At 41.6% G+C, this 27,179-nt stretch overlaps 1 protein-coding gene across 1 annotated transcript in view; it reads left to right on the forward strand.

The window, feature by feature from the left end:
• Nucleotides 1–27,179, forward strand: part of CFAP58 (cilia and flagella associated protein 58) — a 103,652-nt gene that overhangs the window by 47,230 nt on the left and 29,243 nt on the right. Inside the window, exons 12-17 of the mRNA XM_059661982.1 lie at nucleotides 4,199–4,360; nucleotides 5,047–5,193; nucleotides 10,923–11,063; nucleotides 11,800–12,023; nucleotides 14,943–15,054; nucleotides 17,604–17,708. Of these exons, the coding sequence (XP_059517965.1) occupies nucleotides 4,199–4,360; nucleotides 5,047–5,193; nucleotides 10,923–11,063; nucleotides 11,800–12,023; nucleotides 14,943–15,054; nucleotides 17,604–17,708 (891 nt within the window). The remainder of the gene's footprint in view (nucleotides 1–4,198; nucleotides 4,361–5,046; nucleotides 5,194–10,922; nucleotides 11,064–11,799; nucleotides 12,024–14,942; nucleotides 15,055–17,603; nucleotides 17,709–27,179) is intronic.

Raw genomic sequence — 27,179 nt, forward strand, 5'->3', positions numbered from 1 at the left:
TCCTACTTCATACCCCGCACGTTTTATGAATTTTCAGGACTGGAACTTCTGTATGACATTGCTTTGAATGATTTCCTTAAAAAAAAAAAGTTTGGTTCTCAACACACAGAACTAGATGGCTTTGTGAATTGTCTTTTCCCTTAGTTTCAATACTTATTTTTTCATTGTCATTTAACTGAAATGCCTTTGATCTTCTTGGTATCATGATGGGTTCTTATTCCTCCCAGCTTCAATGATGCAGAAGTGAGATTGTGCACTGTTGTTGGACAACAGTGAAAGAGGTGGACCCTGCTACTGGATGCCCCAAAAGAAATGGGAACCCTTTATCTGGAGCATTATTCTGCCTGTGCGAAGGATGATTATAACATCTCCCAGAGTGATTGAAGATTTTTTTTCCCTCTGATGTGCCTCTTGATATTCCAAATGCTGATCATGCTGTTTAAAGTATCTTTAATCTATTCATTTCACTGACCCCAGAGAGCGTGCTCATGTTCAGAGAAAGGTGCATTTCTTAAAAAAATATCAAGCAAATAACAGACCCAGTCATGGATACCTTACTCAGGTTTCACATTTACTGGTGGTGGTATCTTGAAAGGCCATCTGCTGCTCATTTTTAAGGAACCTGAAGATACGGATCAAAGACATGGAAGAAGGAAGGGGATTTCTTTTCATTTCACATCTATTCACATGCCTCTTCCACAGGCGTCCTTGTCGCAGGTCTTCTAATTTTTTTAAAAAAATATATATCTTTATTGATTTCAGAGAGGAAGGGAGAGGGAAAGAGAGATAGAAGTATCAATGATGAGAGAGAATCATTGATTGGCTGCCTCCTGCATGCCCCCTACTGGGGATCAAGCCCACAATCCAGGAATGTGCCCTTGACCGGAATTGAACCTGGGACTCTTCAGTCCACAGGCTGACATTTTATCCACTGAACCAAATCAGCAAGGGCTAATTTTGTTCTTTCTGGGTCCCCAACCAAGACATCTACTGCTGAGTCTGTATATATTCTTACCTTGGGCCATTTTTTTCCCCACACAAAGTGTTGATAGCAAATAATAATAGTAAAATAGTAAAAACATAAAATTGTGTTGTACAACTCTAGACACATACATTTTAAAATAGTTTGAAATAGTGCTCTCAAAAATGTGCATGTATATCATGGTTTGATCCAAGAAGAAGTAGAAAATGTGGAAAGATTAATAACTATGGATGCTACCAAAAAAGTTGAGAGAAAATTAGTTCCAAAATTGCCACCGAGGGCCTAATGATTATAGAGTTGAGTTTCTTCAAACTTTTAAGATTCAGATAATTCCCAGGCTAATACACACACACACACACACACACACACACATTTTGCAAATAAATTTAGAAAAGTGCTGTTCGTGCACTTAGTATTCTTTTGGGTCATATTGATTGGCATTGGTGTGCTGATATTGCCCATGCCTTCTGCAGTGATAATGAAAAAAGATTCCAGGACCAGGAGAGAGCTTGGGGTCCGAGGTTGGAATGATTGAGGAATACGAAGGCAGAGGCAGTTCCCACAAATTCTGTAAATGCCCAATATTAACTGCTTAGACAAGATGGGTAGGACCACCCTCAGACCCTCATAACATTCTGTGCATATCTCAGTTCACTGGTTGTATCCATTCCCTGATTATCCATTTTATGGTTAAGTCACTCACCAGACGTGATCTTGAGGGTAGGCAATGAGTCTTATGCTTCTTTACATCGCTAGTGCTTTTACAGTGCTTGCCCTAGATAAGTCCTCAATGACATGTTTATGAATAAACGGGTAAGTGAATGAATAAGTGAACAGAAAGGGAGTCCTCTCATTTTCTGAAACCAGCAGAAACATTGATTTCAAAATAGAACCAAAAAGAAGGGGATTGAGTTAGATCATTTATGAATATGTATGCAGAATCCCAAATGAAATTCTAGCTAACCAAATTCAACAGTACATTAAAAGAATCATCTACTATGACCAAAGAGAGTTTATCCCAAAACCACAAGGAGAGTTTTCTATTAAGGAAACTATTGCTGGCAGTATGGGTATGTGCAGTGTTAGAACCATTTTGGAAAGCAATCTAGCAATACCTATTAAAGTTTAAAAATATATATTTCTTTTGAGTCAGATATGCCACTCCTGGGGGTTCATCCCAGCAGAACTAAAAGCACAAGTGAAATAAGTAAAAGGACATATGTACAACACTGTTCATTGCTGTGTGGTTCATAGTGGCGAAACAGTGGAAACTAAGTTAATGGCCCACCGAGGGGAAGAGCTGGGTATAGGATGGTACACTCACACTATAGGGTTTTATGCCAACTTTCAAGAGAATGAATTAGAGCTAGTTCATGTGATTTCCACAAAGTACTATTGAATGATAGAAAGCAAGGTGCATTAAAGTATATATTAGAAGATCCCATTTTGCCAAAACATAAAAACCAAACCCCAAAAAGGAAAATGAAAACCAACAAATTCCTGTATCTGTATATGTCCTAGTAGAAGAGTTGTGAATGATATTACTTCTTTTGACTTTGGTTTACTTCTTTGAACAGCAGGGTGATGATAATGTCTATTTTATAGGATTTTTGGGAAGATTAAATGAGTTACATAGAAAGTACCTGAGAAATATTAGCTATGATGATGATGATGTTCCTGGACTTGAATAGAATATGCAGAATTCAAAGAAAATATATGGAAGAACACATACTAGATTGTTAACCCGGTTACTTTATGAACCAATGAGGGGCTGATGTGGGTTCAAGAGAGAAGGAAGTTCCAATAAATAAGGAAAATAAAATAAATGTATGTTTCACATTTATGCATTTCATTAAAATTATGGCACACAGAATTATGTATAAAGAAATAAAATTAAAATACTTGTAAGAGGAATACAACTATATCAAATCAATAAACCTAATAAGAAAAAATGCTATAAAATAATGTATGCTGAAAAGGCACTTGCTAAAATTTAATACCATCTCTCCTTAATTATAAGTCCAAGAAAACTTTGAAAGGTGTTTATTTAAAGATATAAACACCAGCCATCATTGACCCTGAAGGAAAAATGTAACAGCAGGGTTTCTCCAAGTGTATTTTCCAGAATGCTAATTCCACCAGTGGAATAAAAGAATTCTGTAGTGCAATGATTTGGGGACATGCTGCTCACAGGTAGCCCACACCTGAATCAATGAATATCAGCATGGCAAAGATCTAAGTACTTTTTGACCTTTAGATTCTAGGTAAAATGCCTCTTTTTCAGAGGAACCTCCCCAGCTGTGTTACTTCAGGTACATCCTGTCCTTTTATCCTCTAGCACACTGCGCTGTTTATTTCCTTCCATTCTAGCCAATAATTAGGAGAACTTCACTGAAATGCAGTGGCATCTTAAGACATTTCTCCTTATGTGTCTTAGTTCTATGTATTGTTTAGACCAGAGTTCCAGAGAGCGAATCACTAACATTTTTCTACTTAAGGAATTTCTGAAGAAGTTTGTTCATAAATATCAATTTCTGTGGACATTGAGCCGAGAGTCATGATTATGTAACTCTCATTGTATGGATTGCTTGTTTGAGAGGTACTGGCTCTCTGTGGAATTCGTGCCTCAGTTTTCCTTACTTGCAAAAAGGAGGCTTATCTTTCCCAGAAGTGTTTTGTGCGCGATAGAACACAGTTTTATGAAGCCCTTGGAGTTTCCCTGATGGAGTGACACTGGCGTTGGCATGACAGTGTTGTGATTGCTATCAGTGTTCAAAGGCCACTTTTCTTTCTTGTGTTTAACTACAAAGACTCAAGTGTAGCCAAACAGCTAACTTATCTCTTATCTTTCTGAGCCCTCTGTGTTAAGATCTGTTTAAACCTGAGACTTTATTTCCTTTCTCTTTTTGGTAGTTGAGGTCGTCAGGAGAGGTTTTCAAAATTGAAAGGATTTCTTTATTTCCCGCCCCTCCCCTCTTGTGATCACAAAATAACTGTGCTTAGCTCATGCTCGAGCAGAACTCCAGAGGAGATAAAATGTATGTTTGCCCCTAATCAGCTGGGCTGACTTTCTGTGTTGTGCCTCAGTGATTAGAGGCACAGTCCAATTTTTTGATGGCTGGCATTTCTACTAGCTTCCCTGGGAGAAAAATCTCTGTACTGAACTGGTAACCACAGATGGGCTGTTTAACCATCGCAGTATTCTTTCTCCTCCAGGTCCTCATGAACATGGAAGACATAAAAGTCCGCGAAATGCAGATTTTTGACTACAAAAAGAAAATCGCTGAATCAGAGACTAAATTAAAACAGCAACAGAACCTGTACGAAGCTGTGAGGTCAGACAGGAATCTGTACAGCAAAAACCTGGTGGAAGCTCAGGTATAGAATGTATTTATGTCTTTACACTTTGATTCCTCCCCATCCTGGGTTCAAAGCAATTTCTATCATCCTAATAGCAGAATTTAGAATAGATCAAGAAAATAATCTTGTGGAATTCAACTAAAAAAAAAATGAATTATATGCAGAACTCTCAGATTGTTTGAAATGGAAATGACTCAACTTGATAGGATGTGAATATCTCAGTCTGGCTTTTAATTATTATGTAATATTGCCATTCTCCTGTTTCTAATTTTTAAAGCTGCTAATAGCTGCTGTGACTCAGAGGGGAGCAGTGTACTCTTGTCATTTAATTGCAGAGCTTTGCTTTGTAATCTTTTAGTTATAATGTTTGCAGTGATTCCAATTCTTCTCTAGTAAAATGAGGAATAAGTGTGTGTGTGTGTGTGTGTGTGTGTGTGTGTGTGTGTGTGTGTGTGTGTGTCTGGCATAGTCATTATGCACACTTTGTATATATCTCATGAGAATATTTTGAGAGTTCCTGCTATAAAGTACAGTGAGGTTGATGGCACAGCATACGAAGGAATAGCCCAGTCATAAGTAGTCAGGAGACCACTGTTTTGAAAGGGCCTTCCTTAAAAGCTCTTGAATGTGTGCATTTGAACTTCCATAGGGACTGTGGTGTCAATTTAATTCACTTCCAAACACTTCTCCTTTCATTTTGTTAGGATGAAATAACAGAAATGAAGAAAAAATTAAAGATTATGACTCATCAGGTAGATCAGCTGAAGGAAGAAATCTCTGCCAAAGAGTCAGCGCTCGTGAAGCTACATCTGGAACAGCAGCGCATAGAGAAGGAGAAGGAAACATTGAAGGTACAGATCTTACGATGAAAGTGATGGACTAATAGTCTCTCTGGTCAAGGCAGGCTATACGCTCGCCTAAGGCAACAAGGGGCAGGGAGGACAGCCAAGGTGCCAGGAGGATGAGTTCTGCCACCTCTAGGTCAGGCTACCTTACAGGTAAACAAGGACGAGGCCAGTGGAAATGCACAAACACCTGGTTCAGCTGTGTTGGCTATCATCATCACATCAGCAGAAGAGAACCTAGCAGGTCAGCAGTGCCTAAGAAGTCCTGGAGCTTGCAGGCTTCCCACAATCCCTTTGCATTGACAACCCAGGCCCAGCCCTCCTACTCTCCTCCCTGGGCCTTCTATAAGGCAATGTTGGCAAGACCCTTTGTCACTCCGCTCCTAATTGCTGTTTACTTCACGTGTGCGTGACTTTCTGCCTGCAGTATCATTAGCTATTGGGTTCTCACTTGATTTGCCCTCAACTCAGGTTCACAGTTCACCTTACCTCTTTGGATCTAAAAATTTTGCAGCAACTCCTAATGTCCTACTAATTTAGGACATTTTATGTCCGCTAACATAAAGATTATCTTTAAGAATACATACCAAATGATTATACCATTTCAGATTCTTGAACCAAATACGTTTTACTATACACATTTACTAAACCTAATATATTTTCCTTTTTTATTCAATCCAGATTTCCCTTCTAATCTATTTGACCAAAGAATTAAAAAGGAACTTTTGAGAAGATGATGGCACTTTTATTTTGAAAATATACATGCAGAATACTCATGGATGCTTATGAGCCACTTGCAGGAACTATCTATAACAAACAAGAGAACTGAATACCTTGTTTTTCTGCGCATATTAGCCTGCAGAGTGTATCAGATTATCTTGAAAATGTGTAATCAGATTTAATACACATATCCTTGTATTGGATAGATTTAATGCCATACAACCTTGATTCCAAGATGCCATCAATTGAAATATGCACTCTCAAAATGGGTTTTGTAAACTAATGACAGGTCTTCATGGAACTAGAACTACTACATTACGTTAAATCAAGGCACATTTGGTTTGAGAAAGATTAACATGTAAGGAAGGCATCTTTACAAAAAATATGTAATTTATACATTTGCCTGTCTGAGACTTTCATCTCCCAACTCTAGCTTATGATAAAAAATAATAGAAGATTCTGCATTAAAATTGATATTTATATAAAAAAACATGAATACATTTTCTAAAATTTGAAACTTTCCTGCATCTTTGCTCTTACTGTCCTTGTTCTAAGACTTAGTTTTATAGAAGTTATCTCGTTCCACTCTGAAGCCTGTAGTGGAAATGGGTTTATTTATCATTAAATTATTTAGAAGAATCTTATTATAAACATTTCTTTACCTGTGGGCCTCATGGACCCATGTTAGCCAGGCATCAGTATAACTTGATCTAGTACACTACCTCTTTCCTTTTACAGGATGGGATTAATCCTCATCTCTTCCTTTCCCAAGCAAGTAATGCTCTACTAGTATTCAAAAGATTAATTATTAACCCATGCTAATGTCCAAGGTGGAACTAACTGCCTTCTACAAATCCTGCTTTAGAATAAGCAATGTCCTATGCAAAAGAGCAATTTTTCCTAATTCTTTAGTGTTTGACTTCGGTTAACATTGGCTTCACTTATGCATTCCATCACCAGGCATCCACACATATAGCTCCAAAGAAGCATCATAATAAAATAAAACAAAGGTCAGTAGGGCCCTGTTTTTTGGTCCTGGTCCAGCAGAGCTGGTGAATATGAAGTGAAAGGTGATTAAAGAGCTGCTCCAGAGAGTCTGCTCTAAATGGGGAATCCTGGGTCTGCATAGCTCTGGGTCATCAGTTATAGTGAGATGATTGCTTTAGACATACTGTGAAACTATGATACCTTTCCCCCCCCCCCCAGCATTTCCCATTAAGGCAGAGAAATGAGTAACAGAAAAAGGATGCCAGCTTGATTTATGATTTGAGGTTATCCAAGGGTGACTTGCAGTGGTGCTTCGACTGGGTACTTCTGGCCTATCATTAAGCCCATTTGACATTCTGTAGAAAAATATGACAGCTCAAATGTTGAGTCTGAGCCTCTTGACTTTTTTAGCCTCAAATTTGAATCATGTTCCACACAGGTCTCTGGATTTCATGCATCTGTAGTTCAAAAACCAAAACCCCGAGGGAAAGGGCAGATTTTCTAGTAACTTTGCTCCAAGAGACATTTAGCTTATTATTGTGAGTTCTACAAAGCTCTGTGGGTACATAATCCTCCTGGAAGGCCGGCCCTCTCACCTGTTTGGTAGACTAGGAGATGCCTTTTGACAGGATAATACAATTTATTACTTCTCCAAGCCAACAGATAAACAGTTGCCTATAATAGGTCATCCCCATTCTCATTTAATCCCCTCAAAAGAAAAAATCTTGCTCCTTTCATGTTTCTTTTCCCTTTTAAGTTGCTACCAGTCTCTACTGACTCCTCAGGACACTAGCCATTGTCAGCACATTAGGGTTATGACAGAATGTCAATAGTTCTTGGTGGACGTGGCTGCATCCAGTCTGTCCCAGTCTTGTTTCATCAGCACTGAAGGAGCCAGCTCATCTGGAGTGTCTGCTCTCTAGTCCTAACAAGCCCCCGATTCTGTCTCGTCACCTCCCAATCATCCCACATCAATCTGACAGCACTTTGATTCCTGGCGAAAAATTCAGTGGCAAATTCCCTATGTCCAGAGCTGAGTATCACATTAGTGACTGGCTTCAGGCACCACATCCCTTTTACTTAGTGAACTCTAGAATGGCATAGATGGGGACTGTCAGAAAGAGAGGGAGAGTGAGAGGAGAGAGAGAGGGGGGGGGGAGGGAGGGAGAGACACTAATTATTCTCATGGCTGGACAGCTTCATGTGGCCCTATTTGTTTGGTTAGATGTAAGTACATGATTTCTGTGAAGCCCAGTGAATATCAGGATCATGTATGAATGGGTGAAACTTTCACAATTGTGGTTCTGGAGATATGATTTATGCCTTCAACCAAGTTAGATGGTGAATATTCCATAATCACCTATTACAAAATGGTATAATTACAGAGGCAGTGACTAAAAAATGTGTCCAGCCACCATATTACAACTTCACACCACTTTGAGAAATGTTGATACCTTGGGCTCCACCTACAACATTGCTTGATGGGTGTTTGGGTGCAGAGCAGTTGTTACCAACTTTTCTGGGTGAGACAGCTCAGATTGATAGCTGCTAAATGCATTAGACCAAAGGTATTGTGTTGATGTTAACATTTGCTGCCAACACCTAATGCCACATCTTGTTTACAGCCCATAAATTTGTGACATAAGGAGACCATTCAGAATTTTGATATATTATGAAAAAACACACCCAGCAATGCCAAACGCACTAGTGGTTTTACATTCCAGACAAATACTTTTACACACCACTGATTGCATTTTAATAGAACAGGGATTTCATTTTGTTCTGCTGATGGATTCTGATCAGCTCTTGGCACTTAAGAACAGAGGAGTGAATGTTACACATCTGGGAAAATAAAAGTTTTATTAAAGAAAGCATGAGCCAAGCAGGTATTTTATTGCTGTCTTCGCTGTCACCTTAAATGATTATAGAAATCGAAAGGCCGGTTCTTCAAACGCTTTCCTAACAGGCAATCCCCCAAAGTGGTAAATACTAAACCAGATATTTTCTCAGTACGTATTTCCTTTTGCTTATCCCTGGACCAGAACGTATTTCATGAGTGAACAAACAAAGTGTCATCAGAGAAGCCCTTGGTTTCCTAGTAGCTGACTGCATTTAGTTTGTGACATTACACATTACACATTTGCGGCATCGCACAGTATCTTCTACTGCTTGGATAAGTTTGAAGTATGGAGTTAATGACTCTTGCTCTTCATGGATTAGAGACAGACCTTAGGAAGAGTTGGGGTGGTTCACGGGCACTTACAAATATGGGGTTTTCTAGCATCCCAGTGAGATTTATGAGTAGGGAGGGTGGGGCTGCCAATATTTCCTTGAAAGAAAATCTTACTGCTTGTTCACTGTCATTTGCTGATCTGCAAGCCATTGAAGAGTTGGAACCTTAATATGGTCTTGCGATCTCCCTTGTGATTCTCAGTATGGGTCAAACAGAGCTCTCCTCCCATTTGTTTCTTCTTGTGCTCACCTGGTCTGTGACATCACCTGTCTTCCCAATTTGGGCCTGGAGACCTCTATGGCTCCCCATTGCCGACACTGTACAGTGTGTGGCCTACAAGGCCCTTCCAGGCTGGCTCAGCTGTTTTAGCAGCCTCACCCCCTGCTGTTCTTTACCTAACACTCTAATCCAGCCACATGGGATGTTTTGCTGACTGGTGAGTGCACCGGGCACTTTAGAGTTTGCATGTGCCTTTGTTCACACAAGCCTGACTGCAAGCCACTCTCCCCATAAAATAGAGTCGTCCCCTTTGGGAATATCTGTTACCTGCCAAGGCCCTGACTGGTTATTTCATCTGAACGCCAGGCAGAAATAGGAACTTACTCCTGGGTACCCCCATGTCCTTTTTCATACTGTTCACAACATTTTGACACTGTAGTGTGGTTGGTTATATTTATCATCTCCAATGGATGGAGCAAGCCTCAGGTCTTACTCTTCTGTGTTTGACTTGGTTGTGTTGTGTGATGATAGCTTTGGGGCCAAAAGATCCAGGTTGGAATCTCAACTCTGCTATGTACTAGCTGTGTGACCTTGGGTGAGTTAATTTGCTTTTCTTTGTCTCTGTAATTGCATTTGTAAAATGGGAATACAAGCAGCTATGCAAAATACCCAATATCATGCCTAGGATATTGTAGGCTTCTGTAGGTCACAGATATACTTGTGGAAATGAAGTGAATGTATTCTTTGAAGAGAGGAATTTCCTTCTGAAACTTAGCAGACCATAACATCCTTTCTCCATCATTCTTATGAGTTCCGTGTAACCTAAAGAGCTGCAAGATCTGCATTTAGTTCCAGGAAGTTTTCCTGACAATCCCAGTCCTCTGACCTCTGGTAACATCAAATCACTGTGTTTGTGACAATAATGATATGGAAATATTATTGCCTGGACTTGTTAATATTTGCATAAGACTTGTATATCTTATTTTTCATCTAGGTTGGAAGCATCTTAGGAGGAGGATCTATATTTCTTTTAATGCATGGTATCTCTTCTGTTCCATCAAGATATTTTATAAGATAGACAATGGGCTGCTATCTTTATTCATTTAATTTTTGCTTAAAATGGTCTTTATTTCTGTAGTTGATGTGCTGGTAGTATTAGGACCATTAGAGGAGCTGGCACATACAAAATTCCTCCCCATGCTTACCCCCACATCTTCTCCTGCACTATTCTTTGCGAATTCTCCTCATTTTTAGTTGGTGAGAGAAGTGCTGCTGAATACCAATGAAGACCCTGCTACACACATATAGAAAAATGATAGAAATCCCCCAAGGGCACAACTCATGGAATAAACATGATCCCTGTAATGTGCATTGCTGTTTCTTTACAGGCTGTGTGTGTGTGTGTGTGTGTGTGTGTGTGTGTGTGTAGATTGTTTTGATTGTGAGAGTGATCAAACCATGTTAAAACATCAGAGGAGAGTGTGAGAAGTACACGGTACATCTAATTCTGGACCCTGCAGTCCTGGTTTGTGCTGTTACAGAGTGAAATTTGCCCATATCTTTCACTCTTTCTCAGGCCGAGCTGCAGAAGCTGAGACAACAAGCCCTGGAGACCAAACACTTCATTGAAAAACAGGAAGCTGAAGAGAGAAAACTCTTGCGCATTATTGCCGAGGCTGATGGGGAGAGGCTGAGACAGAAGAAGGAATTAGACCAGGTAGGAACATCTCCTCACCAGACCCACAGACCTCATCAGCAGACACAACTGGTTGATTCAACTCTTCACAAGTCCAAATTCTTCTCTAAGCTCTTCCACTCAGTTTATTGGAAGAACAGTAGCAGAGGCTCATCTTCTCTTGATTAATTATGAAATATTTATTTATTCAAGTCATATCTACGAGTACTTACTGTGTGGCAGTCACTCCTCTAGGACCTGAGAATCCATTGACCAATAAGAACGTAAGATCCTTGTCTTCAGGGAGCTTAACATTCTAGTGTAATATAATTGCTTGCATATAACTGTAATTAATAATTACATAGTATGGGGATTACAAACATATGCTTTCAGAGAACAGGCAGGTTAAAAATAAAAAAATGGCCTGTGTAAGACAGTGAGGAGTGGTACAGTGTGGCAAGGGCTAGCCCACGCTAAGTCACTCAAATGGAAGCATTTATAAAACAATGGGTTGGAACAAAACGACCCGACACCTATGGGCGAAGGATTATTGAATTATTATTACGATGAATTATCTGTTGTACTCTTTCTAACAAGACCGCCGGTCCTCATGGGAGGAGTGCAGTGTTGACTGACTAGCAAACCATTTCTAGTGCCCCACCCACTGGGTTCCGAGCACATGTGGCCATTGGCTGAGTATTCATCGACTGAGTGAATGCTGCTGCCATAATGAACAGTGAGACCTTTTGTCCCTTGGTGGCCATGTTCTCCTCTCTAGGTCATCGGCGAGAGAGATATCCTCGGGTCGCAGCTCGTTCGTCGCAACGATGAGTTGGCTTTGCTTTATGAGAAGATCAAGATCCAACAGTCTGTGCTGAATAAAGGCGAGATCCAGTACAACCAGAGGCTGGAGGACATGAGGATCCTCAAGCTTGAGATCAAGAAGCTTCGCCGGGAAAAGGGGATTCTTGCCAGGAGTGTGGCTAATGTCGAGGAACTCAGGTAACAGGAGACCCCTCTGTGGGGAGTTCCTGAAATGACCTTTTTTTTTTTTTGAAAAAGTGTTTTTATTGTTTTTAGAGAGAGAGAAAGGGGGAAGGATAGAGAGATAGAAACATCGAGAAAGAAACATTGATCGGCTGCCTCCTGCACACCCCCCATTAGGGATTGAGCCCACAACCAGTGACCATGGAATTCATCCGGTGACCTCTTGGTTCATGGGTCCATGCTCAACCACTGAGCCACACCAGCCAGGTGACCTTGTGTTCCTTTTGTTCATCATTGAGGTCTTTATCAAGTTGTGTACAATTTTTTATATGTTGAAATTATTGGCAAATAACAACAACAACTTTTCCATAATTCAGAATCTACATTGTGCCCCTTCTATGTCACAAAAAAATGAATTTGTTTCCTTTCAGGGGAATATAAGTGAGTGCAAAAAGTTTTTTTTTTTAACTTTATTTTGGATTTAAAAGAAGAAATTTCAAGTCAAATCACAAATACGAACTAGTTACAATTCAAAAAAAAAATTTCCCCCAGCGAGCTCTTTAGACTTTCTTTAATAAGGCAGTACCCAAGAGATGGAACATCAATATTTAAATTTAATCCTGGTAACATTTGCACATTTTTTCTCTTGGAATTATATTCAGAATGAAAAGGGGGGTAAATTTAATTTTATCACTATTTGAAAACTCTGTTTCCTTAGAAGGTGGCCAAATTTTATTTCTCACTCTTGATTTATCTTCTGCAGCTTTCACTTTAGCTTAGTGCGCCTTCTTCTTGCTTTAAATCTTACACTATGTAAGATGTACTTTCCCTTTGGGAAAACATCACCATGTTTTATATAGGCAATTGCAGGAACCAAATAAGAGGTTTGGTGTTTTCTCAGTAACTATCTTTAGTCCCCACAGACTTATAGATGAATAGTATCCTTGACAACCTTGGAACAAGGACACCGTTTGGGTTGCCTTCTTAGATTAATCAAATTAGAAAATAGTTTTGATGTTTAGATGCAGTGAATATGTTCAGGAATAGCAAAGGAAGATGCCACTACCAAGGATATATCAATACTCTTTTTTTTTCTTCTAAGATTTGCTAGTATTTGAGATGATAAGCGTAATACAAATTCATTGTAGAAAATGTGGGAAGTGCAGAAACAATACAAAGAAGGAATTAGAAAAATTACTCATAAGTTTACTACCCAGAGATACATACCATCATTGGCATTTTGGAGACAAATGGGTTCATTCTAAGTAGCTATTGAATGATCTCTGAGACCATTGCTAAACTTGCCAGCCATGAGTTATTTTTATTACATATACAGAGGACCAAATTCTACCCATTCCTAGTCAGGATTGCTGGTTTGTTGATAATAGATTTTATTTTTATTTTCAATGGGAAGACAACTTAATAAAGATATTGGAGGCAAGCAGGCATGAATTCTAATCTCAAGCTGTGTGACCTTGGGAAAGTCACTTAACGTCTCTGAGCTTTAATCTTGTAGTTAAAATTAAACATGAAAACAAACAGAATGTGCTTCCCACAGAGTCTAGTAGCTCGTGCTCTTGCCCTTCTCTTCTGATGGCACTTTAGAAAATAGAAGTGTTAAAAATATGCTTTTAATTCCAAGCAGCTTGTTCTGAGCTCCCTGCTGAGTGAGGCTTATGCAGTTAATTCTAATGGTTTGCCTTGCTAATGAGGGGAAGTTGTATTATTGGTTTAAATGAAGCAATTAAGTAAAAGAGATGGCTTGGTATTGGTAATCTCCACACCCACAGCAGAAGACAGATAATAATTCCGTGTTGTCCATCCTTACTGCCCGTTTCAATGCCAGTGCTTGTTTCTTCTCCGCCACCGCCCACCGCCCCCCCCAACAAAGTGACTTGTTCAATAGGGTGGTAGCCAACTCATGGGGTGCTGGGGATGCCTGAAGCACATTGCCTACTAACCAGAGATCCCACAGATTTTAGTTTGAGCCAGAGCTAGTCTTTCAGCCATCTGTGTACTAGTAGTTATGGAATACCATATAATAGCAAACATCACTCCTAACTCAGTGTTTCTCAATCCTGGCTGCATATTAGAAATTACCACTAGAATTATAAAACTTACAAAATCCAAGCCACATGCAAGACCAAGTAAAGCAGAATCTCTCTGGGGATAAGGGCCAGGCAAAGCATGTTTTCAGACCTCCCCAGGTCATTCTAATGGGCAATTAGGGTGGCAATGCCCTGGCCTACCCGGTGTCAGGCTATCATCTAAGCCTCAATATCTTGCAGTCAGGTGCCATACCTTGTGGTGGAATGTAGCTTGTTCTCTTGTTGCTACTTGTAAAGACATTTAGAAACATTAAAAAGTATATTGAGCCCTGGCTGGTTTGGCTCAGTGGATAGAGCATCAGCCTGCAGACTGAAGTGTTCCGGGTTCGATTTCAGTCAAGGTCACATATCCAAGTTGTAGGCTCGATCCCCAGTTGCGGGGTGGGGGGGGGGACGGATGGGGGGGGAGCGTGCAGGAGGCAGCCGATCAATGATTCTCTCTCATCATTGATATTTCTCTCTCTCTCCCTCTCCCTTCCTCTCTGAAATCAATAAAAAATGTATTTTAAAAAGTACATTGAAATCCTTGTGATTCACCTCCTCCCTGTTCTTGCTAGATACTTCTAAATTCCTTGGGTGTCCAGAATCATGATTCTGAAGTTTTGGCACTTTTTTTTTTTTTTTAAAGCTAAGCCTGAAGTTTGAGCTCTGCAAGAATCGGTATCCTCTGTGTCTGGCTCCGGTTAGGAGTCTGGTCTCAGTGTTCATAGAAGTCTCCTTACTTCCAACTTTTTATATAAGATGTAGCATATATGTAGAACCACATAAAGATCTGATTTTCAAATGGGTAGAGAATTCCTTTGCAAATGAAGTGTGCCTTGTTCAGGCAGGAGCTTTTCCACATGCAGAGAGAGTTCATAAAGGAGCGGACACGCTGCCGAGCGCTGGAGGAGGAGCTGGAGAACCCCATGAACGTGCACAGGTGGAGGAAGCTCGAGGTAACCCCTGGTGGAGCCTTCCTCCCGCGCCCAGACCCCTTCTGCTACCCCGCAGGGCTTCACAGCTGAAGCACAGCAAGTGGTTTTATTGAATGTTATGCAAATTGTTCCCTAAAATGTCAGACTGGATCGAATGTAAATTGAGTTCCCAGAAGAAGAACAGGAGTTCCCAGAAGCAGATGGTTCACTTGGGGATTGTCTAACCCAGTGGTTCTCAACCTTCCTCATGCCACGACCCTTTAATACAGTTCCTCATGTTGTGGTGACCCCCAACCATAAAATTATTTTCGTTGCTACTTCATCACTGTAATTTTGCTACTGTTATGAATCGTCATGCAAATATCTGATATGCAGGATGTATTTTCATTGTTACAGATTGAACAAAATGAAAGCATAGTGATTAATCACAAAAACAATATGTAATTATATATGTGTTTTCCGATGGTCTTAGGCGACCCCTGTGAAAGGGTCGTTCGACCCCCAAAGGGGTCGCGACCCACAGGTTGAGAACCGCTGGTCTAAACAGTCCTGGACACAATTCTTTCTGCCTAAAGAAGACTTAGTGGAAGTCGTGAACTGGCTTCACCAATGGACATCCGTTTTTCTCTTTTTGCCATTTTTTGCTCACATAGCTATCCCGTGGCTGCCTGTTAGTCTCAGGTAGTTCGTTGCCTCTAGTTACATTGGTCATCAGTGTCTTCAACCATGTTTCAGTTGGTCTTTGCATCTTTTTATTTCATGCAGGAAATAAGGCTCTTGTGAAATTGCCTTCTTTTTGCGGGACTAGCATTGTGTTAGCCAAACCTTTTCCCTTAGGATCTTGGGAGCACAGAGTCCATTGGTAGGCTATGGATAATTGAGGCATACCTCATTTTATTGCTCTTCACCAGTGTTGATTTTTTTTTTTTTAAAAAAAACACACTGAAGGCAAACCCGTCCACCAGCAAAAAGATCATGACTTGCTTGCTTTATTTGTGATACACGCTTTATTCTGGAACTGAACCCGCAGTATCTCTGAGGTATGCCTGTAAACCTCCTATTTTATTTTATGACTTTCTGATAGACATTACCACCAGCACCGCAGGTAACAGTTGAAACCAGTCTCTGCTTATTCAATAAAAGGTGGCCATAGCCTCTTGTTGTGCCCAGCACTGTGGGCACCAGTAGGGGCTTCGACTAATTGAACAATTAGGATATTGGGAGAGTATGTGTTTTCAGAAAAAGCAGGGCAAGGGTAAAAAAACAGCCAAGGTGTTTTTTGGTTTTTCATTTTTAGTTTTCCTTCTTAATGAAGAAAGGCATTAAGGATAATGCATTATAAATTGTTATATAAACATGGGGCCTGGATTTGAACAACATCCAGTCTTGCCAAGTGAAAGTGTGTGCCAAATGCAGTCCCAGCATATGGGTATCACTCGGCACTGCTTAGTATTTTGTAAGCAAAGCCAGAGTTAATGGAATCTCTTTCCCCCCCACTCTTTTGGACCCTCATTTATTCCTCTTCAAATGCCAAGAGTGGTGTAGTTTACTGAACTAACCGTAATATGGATGTGTAGGGAAGTGGAGCTGAAGATTTAAAATCCATTTACTGTCACATTAGTTTACTCCATGTGTTTGCAAGCAGAGCTTTAAAGTTTCCAATTCCATGTCAATTTCTATTTTAAAAATTAGAAAACAGAAATTGTGGGAGGCAGTTGAAAAGATTTAGCTGTTAGATTAATTCCAAATGTCAATACAGTTGAAAGGGAAGCTTTGGCTCAAAGTCTAGAGGACAGAATATCAATTTATAAGTGTAGATCTTGTTTGAATTGTACACAGATAGTTACTGAAGGTGCATCAAACCTTTATGGATTGATAACACTGTTTGCGAGCGAAATGCCATGGACGTGTTCTGTTGTCAGTTATTAGCAGAAGTCCACATCCTAGAAAGCTTCCCTATTATAAGCTGTAAGGCATCTCCTTGTTGACAGTATCAAAGGAGAACCCTGAGGCTGAATGAATTAGGGAACCCTGTCTCATTCCCATGGAAACAGAGGTGATGGGAGGGGAAACCTCAGAGCATAGTAATTAGAGCCTGGCATATCTGGGCTAGAATCCAGCTCTGACCCTTACCTGTGTGGGTAAATAACTTAATGCTTTGAGTTTCATGTCTCATCTGTAAAAGGGGAAGACTCATGCTACCTCTTAGGGCTGTTGTGTGGCTAAAATTGGATAATGGAGGAAAAGCACTTAGCATGGTGTCTGGTTGGTGACAAAGAATCAGGGATCATGCACAGTAGCTATCATTATTGCTGTTGTTATCAGTAGTAGTAGTTTCCTTGGTGGAGCAAACGTATTCACTTACCATCTCTTGGCCAAGCAGAGTCAGTAGATAAGACATTAGCCAAACATCAGTCTGTTTTGATGACCATCTCATCTGTTACATACCCATCTCTCTGTATTGGATCTGCAGGTGTGCAGTAGATTTCAATAAAACAGTAATTCTTTTGTAAAGGGACCTCAAATGATAGTGTCTCAACCATCGTCTTTTATTTTGTTCCCTTGAACAGGCCAGTGACCCCACTACCTATGAGCTGATAGAGAAAATTCACACCCTGCAGAAGCGTCTCATCAGCAAGACAGAAGAGGTGGTGGAGAAAGAGCTGCTCCTCCAGGTAGTGTTTTCCCTTTCTGTTCTCTTTGAACGAGCACGTTTTCTGAACACCGCCCCCTCCAGGACTGTGTTTTTTTAGGATTCTTTGGCAGGGTTGCACGTCCCATTTTTAACTGTAGATGGCAACAGCGACTCACACACAGAGAACAAACAACCTGATTAATTGGTCGTTTATTCTGCCATCACTGATATTTCAAGAATTCTGGAAAACAAGTTCAAGGCCAGAGTTATTGCATTGGGCAATGCGGGCTCCCTCCCCCACTCCAACTTCTCTACCGTTCTCTTTGTTAGATTCATTTAAATACTTTTCCTTATATCCTCACGTAATGTGCAATGCCATGATTTTGATTTTGAAAATGAGCTTTCACATAAAGCACAGTATGTCCTCTTGAAGATATGTGGGAGTGAAATGGAAAGAAAGATTTCTTTTTGAGGGTTTTAGGCAGTTAGTTATTCTGGAGCAATCAGGAATGGCACCATCCTTTTAGGCTTAGATCTTTGCAAGTACCTGCTGTCATCACCGTCAGCACCATTATCATCATCCTGCCAGATACTGTGCTGGTGGCTTTACCTACCTTGTCTCAATTCCTCCTCGGAGGTCATGAGAGTGGGTGCTGTCATCTCCAATCAATGGGATGAGGAAATTGGGTCCCAGGAGTTTCATGTGGAGAAGACTGTAAGCTCTGGTGTGAGATGGCCTGGGATGGAATCCTGCCTCTGCCAATTTGTAGCCCTGTGAGGTTTACTTCTCTGCACCTGAGGTTCTTAGTATTACAGGATAATAATTGATGTGAAAAGGGATGTTGTGAAGATTGAAAGAGCTTAGCATTATGCTTGGCATATAGTAAGTGTCTAATAAGTATTAGCAATTATCCTTAACTAGAGGCCCGGTGCACGAAATTCGTGCACTGGGTGTGGGGCGGGGGGGGAGGTGGGGGAGTGTCCCTCAGCCCAGCCTGCCCCCTCTCACATACTGGGAGCCCTCAGGCGTTGACCCCCATCACCCTCCAATCGCAGGATCGGCCCCTTGCCCAGGCCTGACGCCTCTGGTCTAGGCATCCGGCCCGGGCAGCGGGGACCTGCAGTGGCAGCGGGGGCGCCGCGATCGCGCGGGCTCTGCCCCTGCCCCTGCAGGATGTCTCTGGCTGAGGCGTCCGGCCCGGGCAGCGGGGACCCACAGCTGCAGCGGCCCCGTGATCATGGGCTTCGCTTTAGGCCCAGGCAAGGGGCCCCTAGCTCCTGGGACTGCCAGGTTCGACCGTGCCCAGCTCCCATCGCTGGCTCCACCCCTACTTCCTGCTATCACTGGCCAGGGTGGAAAAGGCACCTGATTCTCCGATCATGGCTGGGGGGCAGGGCAAAGGTGGCTCCAGGGCCGCCTTTGCCCTGCCCCCCAGCTCTTAGCTCCCCCCTGGGTTTCCGATCACTGTCAGTGGCAGGGGGCTTCTTCCTGCTTTCCCTTTGCCTCCCTGCATTGTGCCTACATATGCAAATAACCGCCATCTTGTTGGCAGTTAACTGCCAATCTTAGTTGGCAGTTAACTGCCAATCTTAGTTGGCAGTTAATTTGCATATAGCCCTGATTAGCCAATGAAAAGGGTATCGTCGTACGCCAATTACCATTTTTCTCTTTTATTAGTGTAGATATTTCTAATTCCAAAGCACATAATCTTAACCACTGGGTTTATCGTAAGAAAGAGTAGAAAATTCTGTATACGAACAAGGGGCATTTGCCCCTTCCCTTTACATTCTACCTTAAAAAAAACATCTTCCCTGAAGTTGGATTTACAGCAAGTAGCTTTCCAGGGTATTGCTGTGCTGAGTGGTCAACAGAGATGTTCCTATTGTCTTATAGATGAACATGATAGTTAAGAGGACTAACTTCAGGGAAGATCTCGTCTTGAGTCCGCTCCAATTCTTTATCTCATGACTTGGGGAGAATTACCTAAATCCTTCAAACCTCAGTTACTCCATCTGTTAAATTGGGATAATAAGCCTCAGTTTCATTATGGGAGGAAGGCACTCTCATCAGAGTCCACTACTTAGAAATCCTGTCATAAGAATAACCAATTAGTGCCTGGGCACTGGGGTCCAGCAGCCCAGGGTTTGAGCTGTGATTCCACCATTGCCGGGCACGAGTCACATGCCCAAGGCCATGCGGCTAGTAAGTGGCAGGGTGGGGACTCAAACCAGGCAGTGAGCTCCAGAGCCCCTGCTTTCTACCACTTCACCACCTGCCTCTCCAGCTATTATCACTTTGTTAGATTTAAAAAGAACCAGATTTTGTGTTTTGCCAAACCTCTCTATTATAAGTCCGTTTCATATTTCCTTGACTGCTCTAACTTTATTACTTTCTTCTTTCTATGTACTTTGGGTTTATTCTGTTCCGTTTCTACTTAATATTGATGCTCAGCGCATTAATGTTCAATCTACCTTTCTAATATAAGCATTTACAGCTATAAAATGTCCTTTAATTTCTTTAATTCCTTCCCATATGTTTTGAAACGTGGTATTTTCTCTTTGTTCTAAATAAGACTTGAGTAACTCTTGAAAAATATTTACTATTTTTCCCATGGTAACCAAAAAACCTCACAACTTTTAATTTCTAAATATACTAGTATATGTATTTAAGTTTTTCTTCTTTTTTATTTTTAAATCTTTATTGTTGAGATTATTACAGATGTCCCTCTCCCCCCCCATTACTCCCCTCCATCTGGTTCCGGTCCCACCCCAGGCCTTTGCCACCCTATTGTCTGTGTCCATAGGTAATGCACATATGCATATAAGATCTTTGTTTAACCTCTCTACCTACCCTGCCATCTTCAAATCTCTCTATTTAAGTTGTTTTTTATTATTGATTTCTCGCTTTTATGCATTGTGGTCTCTAATTTGTTGAGACTTGCTGTGTGATCAACTGAGTGGACAGGTTTTATAACTGATGCCCGTGAGCTTGAAAAGGATGTGTGCTCTCTAAATGTTCAAGAGTCAGGAATCGATAAGATGTTCATCAGATCAACCTTGCTCTTTCCTAATTTTTTTGTCTCCTTAATCACTGAAAAAATGTTTGGAGATTTGTCTGTTTCTCCTTGTAGTTCTGTCATTTTATTTTGTTTTAAGTACATTTTAGATTATGTTTATAAGGTGAGTAAAAGGTGTGTATGGTTTTTATCTCTTCCTGATGAATTGTTTCTTTAATATTATGCAAGAATCCTCCTTAATTCTTAATGCTTTTACTTACAAAACTGCCTTATATTAATATAGCCCAGGTTTTTTAAACATACTTTTTCTATAATTTTATTTTTATTTAAAATCTTTTAAAAATATTTTTATTGATTTCAGAGAGGAAGGGAGAGGGAGAGAGATAGAAACATCAATGATGAGAAAGAATCATCAATTGGCTCCCTCCTGTACACCCTAAACTGGGATCAAACCTGCGACCCAGGCATATTCCCTGACCGGGAATCGAACCGTGACCTCTTGGTTCATAGGTTGACGCTCAACCACTGTACCACACTGGCTGGGCCAAGATTTTATTTTCAGTAATTTTCTTTTTATTTTCTAGAGATTCTTTTTCACAAATCTTTGTTGATAGTGTCTTGATCTTATGCTTTATTAATTCATTTATGTTTTCAATTGATTTAAATATTTTATAGTTTTTATTAGATTATTCTTTACTTGGAGGTCTTCCTATTGTTTATTGTGATTGCTGAGTTTTATTTGTGATGGACCTTTTTCCTATTATGTTATGATTTTGGATTGTAGACTAGTTTTCAGAAAGGCTTTATTTGTGGGACTTGGAATGGTCCAGGTTAAAGGTATATCTTTTCATTTGGTTCTACTAGGGACCTAGGATATATCTCTTTCTTAGGATAATTTTTTTAGGTTAAGTTCTCATTTTTGGGCTTCCTGGACCACTCCGTAAATGAATATTAGAACCCCAAACTCTTGTGATGGAAGATCCATGGATACAAATTCTCTGAGTAGCCATTGCCCCCCACCCCACCCAGAGCCGAGGAGAGAGAGGTTTCTTTATGGTCTTTCTGTCCCAGTGGGTGGATTTCTGTCTATTGTCTCTTTTTGTACTGAGGCTGTAACTCTTTTAAGTTCCCCACTTTATGTAGAGGAGTCTCAGTACTGACTGCCCACTCCACACAGGCCCACCACCTCATCTTTTATCCTCCTGTGGCCATCGAAATCCAAGCTCTTTGCTCAGTGAGTACAGCCACTTGTCCCAATCAGCCCCCAAGGGATGGCTGCAATATCTATTGATGGCTCCAATATACAGTTCACTCTTTGATTTTGATACTTTGCGGATCAAATTACTTGCTATTTCCATTTTGTGATGAAACAGATGTGTCATTCTACTTAGCATGTCTAATGCTTTGTAGACTTTAGTTTTCAGGTTACTTAGTCTGCCACACTGCCATAAACAGAAATTTCTTGTTTACTGTAATCGCTAGTTTCCTCATCCACAAAATGGGAAAAATAGTCGCCCCCACCTGCAGAATTAAATATGTTAACTAAGTACATATAAGGTTTGTCACAGTGTTTAGATATCATTAACATTATTATGATGACTAGAGACCCAGTGCATGAAATTCACTCAGCCCAGCCTGAGGGCTGAGGTCCCTCAGCCCAGCCTGTGCACACTTGCAGTCTGGGAGCCCTACGATGAATCGCCCCACAGAGGGAGACCCCACCCACCCACCACAGTGCCGCCGGCCAGGTATCCTGGGCCTCCCGCTGCAGGGCGATCGATCACCCCAAAGAGGTAGGCCCTGCTCACCCAGCCAGGGCTCCACGATGGATTGCCCCCACAGAGGGAGGCCCTGCCCACCCACCGCAGCACCGCCGCGGGGTAGCCTGGACCTCCCTGTTTGGGGCGATCGTGGAGCCCCCAATTGATTGCCCTGCTGGCCTGTGGCCTGGGCCTTCCTTTGCGGGGCAATCATGAAGCAATGGTGGGGCCCCCGACCAATTGCATCGCACCCGCCTTGGCTGGCCTGGTGCCAGTGGGTGTCATACCGTGGTTGTCTGGATGGTCGTTCCACTGTTTGGCTGTTTGGTCAATTTGCATATTACACTTCTATTATTATAGACGATTGTTAATATTACTACTCACCACGCAGTTTTTTACAGGCCTCCAAAGTTTAATATCCTCCTCACTTCCTTTATTCAAGTCCTCGTTTAACCTTTCTCTTGGATGGTTGGGTGGCTTGTACATCCCCAGGCAACAAGCCTTGTTATCTTGGTGAAGCCTCAGGTGTTCCACGGGATTTGACAGTTTCTCATTTTCATCTGTTTTATCAAATTATTAGAGAAATTCTCTGCACTCACAATAAAACATTTTGTAATTAGGAAGATTTTTGGTTGAATTCTTCTGAGTATCAGAACAATTTAAAAATGATCCCATCATTTCCCAGCAGGAGATCTGATGGAAACCTATTTACCTCCAGTAGACTGAGTTTTTTGAGGAAAAGCTGTTGATAATTTCTCTCTCTAACACCACTGCCTGGTGCAGTACCAGGCACATAGTAATTGCTCAATAAAGATGGACAGGCTCTGTGCCTGGGCAATTTCGACTCACCCTTTAGGTCTTAGCTTAAATGCTTTTTCCTAGGGGTAGAGGGGTGGGCGAGGGCTCTTTGTAAATGTTCCCATATATTGTCTTTTCTTTTATGCCACTCATCACACTTGTAATGAATGAAATAATTATAATTGTGTGTTTAATTCTTTCCCGATAGACCACTCACAAAGGCAGTTCCTGTGTCTGCCTTGATGATCACTTCATCCCTAGGTCCTTGCACACAGGTAAATATTGGTTTAGTGACTAGTTAAATATTGGAAGAATATCGGCCCTTCAGTAAGTGATATGTCTCACAGTCGTTTACATTCTGTCTTTGAGCTCTGAGAGGTCATGGAAATGATTCTTCCTGTTGCCTTTGCATTTTTTGTCATTAACTTCTAGCTCTGCAGGAGTCTGGAATTTACTGTGGGTTGGTTTATAGATCTGTAAATGTGATTCAAACGGTCAGCGTCCTTTTTGCATGCTGAGGCAGGCTGACTCGCGTGGTGCTCCCAAAGTCCTTCCCTTGCTCAGGGTTAACGTGACATGGTTCTTGAACTTGACTTGATAGCTTCAGAGGTAAGATGAAGAAGTCTGTACTCTTGCCAGAATTAGAATCTAAGGTGTGGGTGGGAAGAGTTTCTTTTCTTTTGCTCACCATTCTCCTCGCCCTTTGAAGGAAGCAAGGGCAATGCAAGCATAGCTGAGATGTGCCTCCTGCTGGCCTCTCCTTTCTGTTTTTGCCCCATTTATTCCTCATCCCTTCTGAATCCCTTGGCATTAATGATTTCATGAAAAAAAGCACCTGTAGAATTAAGCAGACATATGTGCAAGAGTAACTGCTATCCGCTACCCATCATCATCATCATCACCATCATCATCAAGATCTGGTTCCAAAAAATGACATAAGGCCTGATAGCATTAGAGTAGGAAGCTCTAACCTTTTGCCAGAGGCGCTTAAAACACACGGAACAATCATAGCAGCTGGGACTTGGTTTTTTCCAAGTGTTTAAATATGCTGTAGCAAGCTCAAATACACGCCTCCCCCCCCCCCCCCCCCCCGAGCCAGGCAGGTGATAAGAAAGAACAAGTAAACTGTACATCATGATCATAAATGGAGTCTCAGAGTCAGGGGCAAAAGAGAGTGGTGGGGTCTGCAGCACACAGGGGGCTGCCGTTAACCCCACCCCAGTGAGGGCCCATGTTACCAAATCTTTAATTTTTCAAGAGTAGCTGGGAATGTGGAGTTTTAAATATTGGCAACTTTAGGAACATTGCATGGGCTTCTCAGAAACATATCTACCAACCACCCTTGAGCCCCAGGAGGCTAATTTGCAACCTCTAGCTTTAAGCCTGGGGGAGAGAGAGATTTAAAGGAACAGCAGTAGCACAATCAGCTTTACTTGTTCGAATTACTTCTCTTTGATCTAGTCCTTTGCTATGATTTCTTGATAGAATACAGAGCACCAAAACAAAAAGGGAAAGAGGAGATGGGGAAGGAGAAGGAGGAGGAGGCTGTAGATGATGTGCGGGGATTGGCAGTCAGAGGTAGATGAGGCTGAGTTCCTCCCAGGAGGCAAGTATAGAGCAGAAAAGCCTGGGGTATGTTTGGTGGTACAGTGGTGGGTGAGCTTAAGGGAAGATGGACCTTATTTAGATGTCTTTTCCCCTGCTGCTAATGACTCCGTCTTAATTTATTTACAAGCCTTTCTACAACAGAAAAGGACTTCTCTGAATTGTTGAAAAGGCCAGGGGTTGCCTCCTGACCCCCTGATGCCCAGGCAGCAGATGTATTGCTGGCACCCGCTGTACTAACAGTTACAGAGTGCTTCTTATGTGCCAGGGCACCTGGGGCTCCAGAGTGAATGAGATGGACTTGATCCTGGCCTTGGTGGACCTCCTAGTTCTGCAATCACAGTGCGTTGTGACAAGGGCTGTGATTCCGTACAGAGGCTATGGGACTCTGAACAAGACTTTGCAGTGGTCAGGGGGTCTCAGTTTGGGTTCCCAAATTGGAGACTGAGACAGGGGCTTGGGTCCTGGTAGTTTGAGAGGTAATCTCAGGAGTGAGGCAGGTGAGGAAGAGCCAGTAAAGAGAGAGAGGGAGGGAGGGAGGGAAGGAGGGAGTGGGGAGGGACGGGGGGGCTGGTCACAGCTGTGAACATATGAATCCCAATGTCACTAGAGTTCCTCTGAGGAACCACATTGAAACTATTGCAGAATTGTCCTGTCAGAGGAAGGGAGGCTGGGACACTTCATTGACTCCCATTCCCTACTGGTTGAAAGTTGCATTGGGGCCATTCGGTTGCTTCTAAAAGCAGAGGGTACTTGACTTGTTTTCTGAGGAAGCCCTGGCCTGCAGCAGAAAAGCTGACTCTGCACACCCTTGAGGTGGGAGCTGCCAGCATGTTCCAGGAACTGATGGCCATCCCGTGTGCCAGGAATTTCAGCTATAGCTGAAATGTCAAGAGATGAGGTTTCCGATAGGTCCTGAAGACCTCCAACCAGTAGATCCCTTCTTTCAGTCTCTTTCTCATGGAGCTTCTCACCTGCATGGTAAATTGCCAATCCAACTTTAGAAAGAACAAGGACCACTTTCTCAACCAAGTTCCCATTTGGACTTGCCCATTCCACCCACCTACTGCCATTCCAGTTGATGTCCAGTGACTAGATGAATGATCAGGTCACACTGTGGTTCACTTAAAAGATGGTGCCCTGGCCCTGGCTGGAGTGGCTCCGTGGGTTGGAATGTGATCTGTGCTCCAAAGGGTCTCAGGTTCGATTCCTGGTCCAGGCACATACCTGAGTTTCAGGTTCAATCCCTGGCTGGGGCACATAGGCAATGTTTCTCTCTCTCCTCCCTTTCTCTGAAGTCAGTGAAAACACATCCTTGAGCAAGGATTAAAATGCAAAAGATGGAGCCCTGATTTTGTTCTAATCACAGCCATCCTTTATTGAGTACTTCCCGTGTGCCTGGCACTGTGCTTTATCACCCATAGACGTCAAGGGGTTTTGGTTGACACTCAGTGAACAAAAGCTCATCACATGGGTGAGCGGGGGCATGGAATGACCAGCGATTTACTTGAGGAGGTGGTGCAATTTGGGTAAAAGGACACAAACTTAACTTCATAGAATGTTAGCACTGGATTATCTTGTCCAGAATGTTCATTTTACAGATGAGACCAGTGAGGCATTTCCCTTACTATAGACAGTAGTGACATTTTACTAGAGGGTTAATTACTTTTGAGGGTTATGGTGCCTGGGAGCACTCTGCCTAATGATGAATGACACTCTGACATGACCTAAGTGAGTAGTTGCTTTGGTGGAATTCAGATTTGTGTCCCTTTAGGAAGTTGTTGCATGCATTTTCCATTGTTTCTTGTGCCCAGACATCCAGGTAGAGGACATGTCCCTCAGATAAATAAATAATAAATAAGATGGAAAGGGTTGCTTCTTTGTTGGCCTCTGGGTCCTGCCCTTTCAAGGCGAACTTTCTCTGTAATTTAATTTTATGACTGACTGGATGCAAGTCTGGTTTACTTAACTGTAAAATGGCTTGAATGATAAGCAGATTTGGATGGATCTGCTCAAGCTATTAGCTGTGCAGGGGGGAACAAACCTTATAGAGCACATTTTTAGATGCTTCTTTGGTAAGGATCTTCATTTTTCCTGATCTTCTGATTATGTTCCATTTCTTGATCATTTACAGGGTGGGAGACATTGCTCTAAATGATATATATATATATATATATATATATATATATATATATACACATATATATGATTTTTATATATATGATTTCATATATATATATTCAGTACGATATATAATCCTATTGAGTCATTGTCTCAGCCCTATGTGATTAAGAGTTATTACCTTTCTCCTTTATAGGCAGGACACATGAG

The sequence above is a fragment of the Myotis daubentonii genome, chromosome 13 (genome assembly GCF_963259705.1).
Source record: "Myotis daubentonii chromosome 13, mMyoDau2.1, whole genome shotgun sequence".
NCBI lineage: Eukaryota > Metazoa > Chordata > Mammalia > Chiroptera > Vespertilionidae > Myotis > Myotis daubentonii.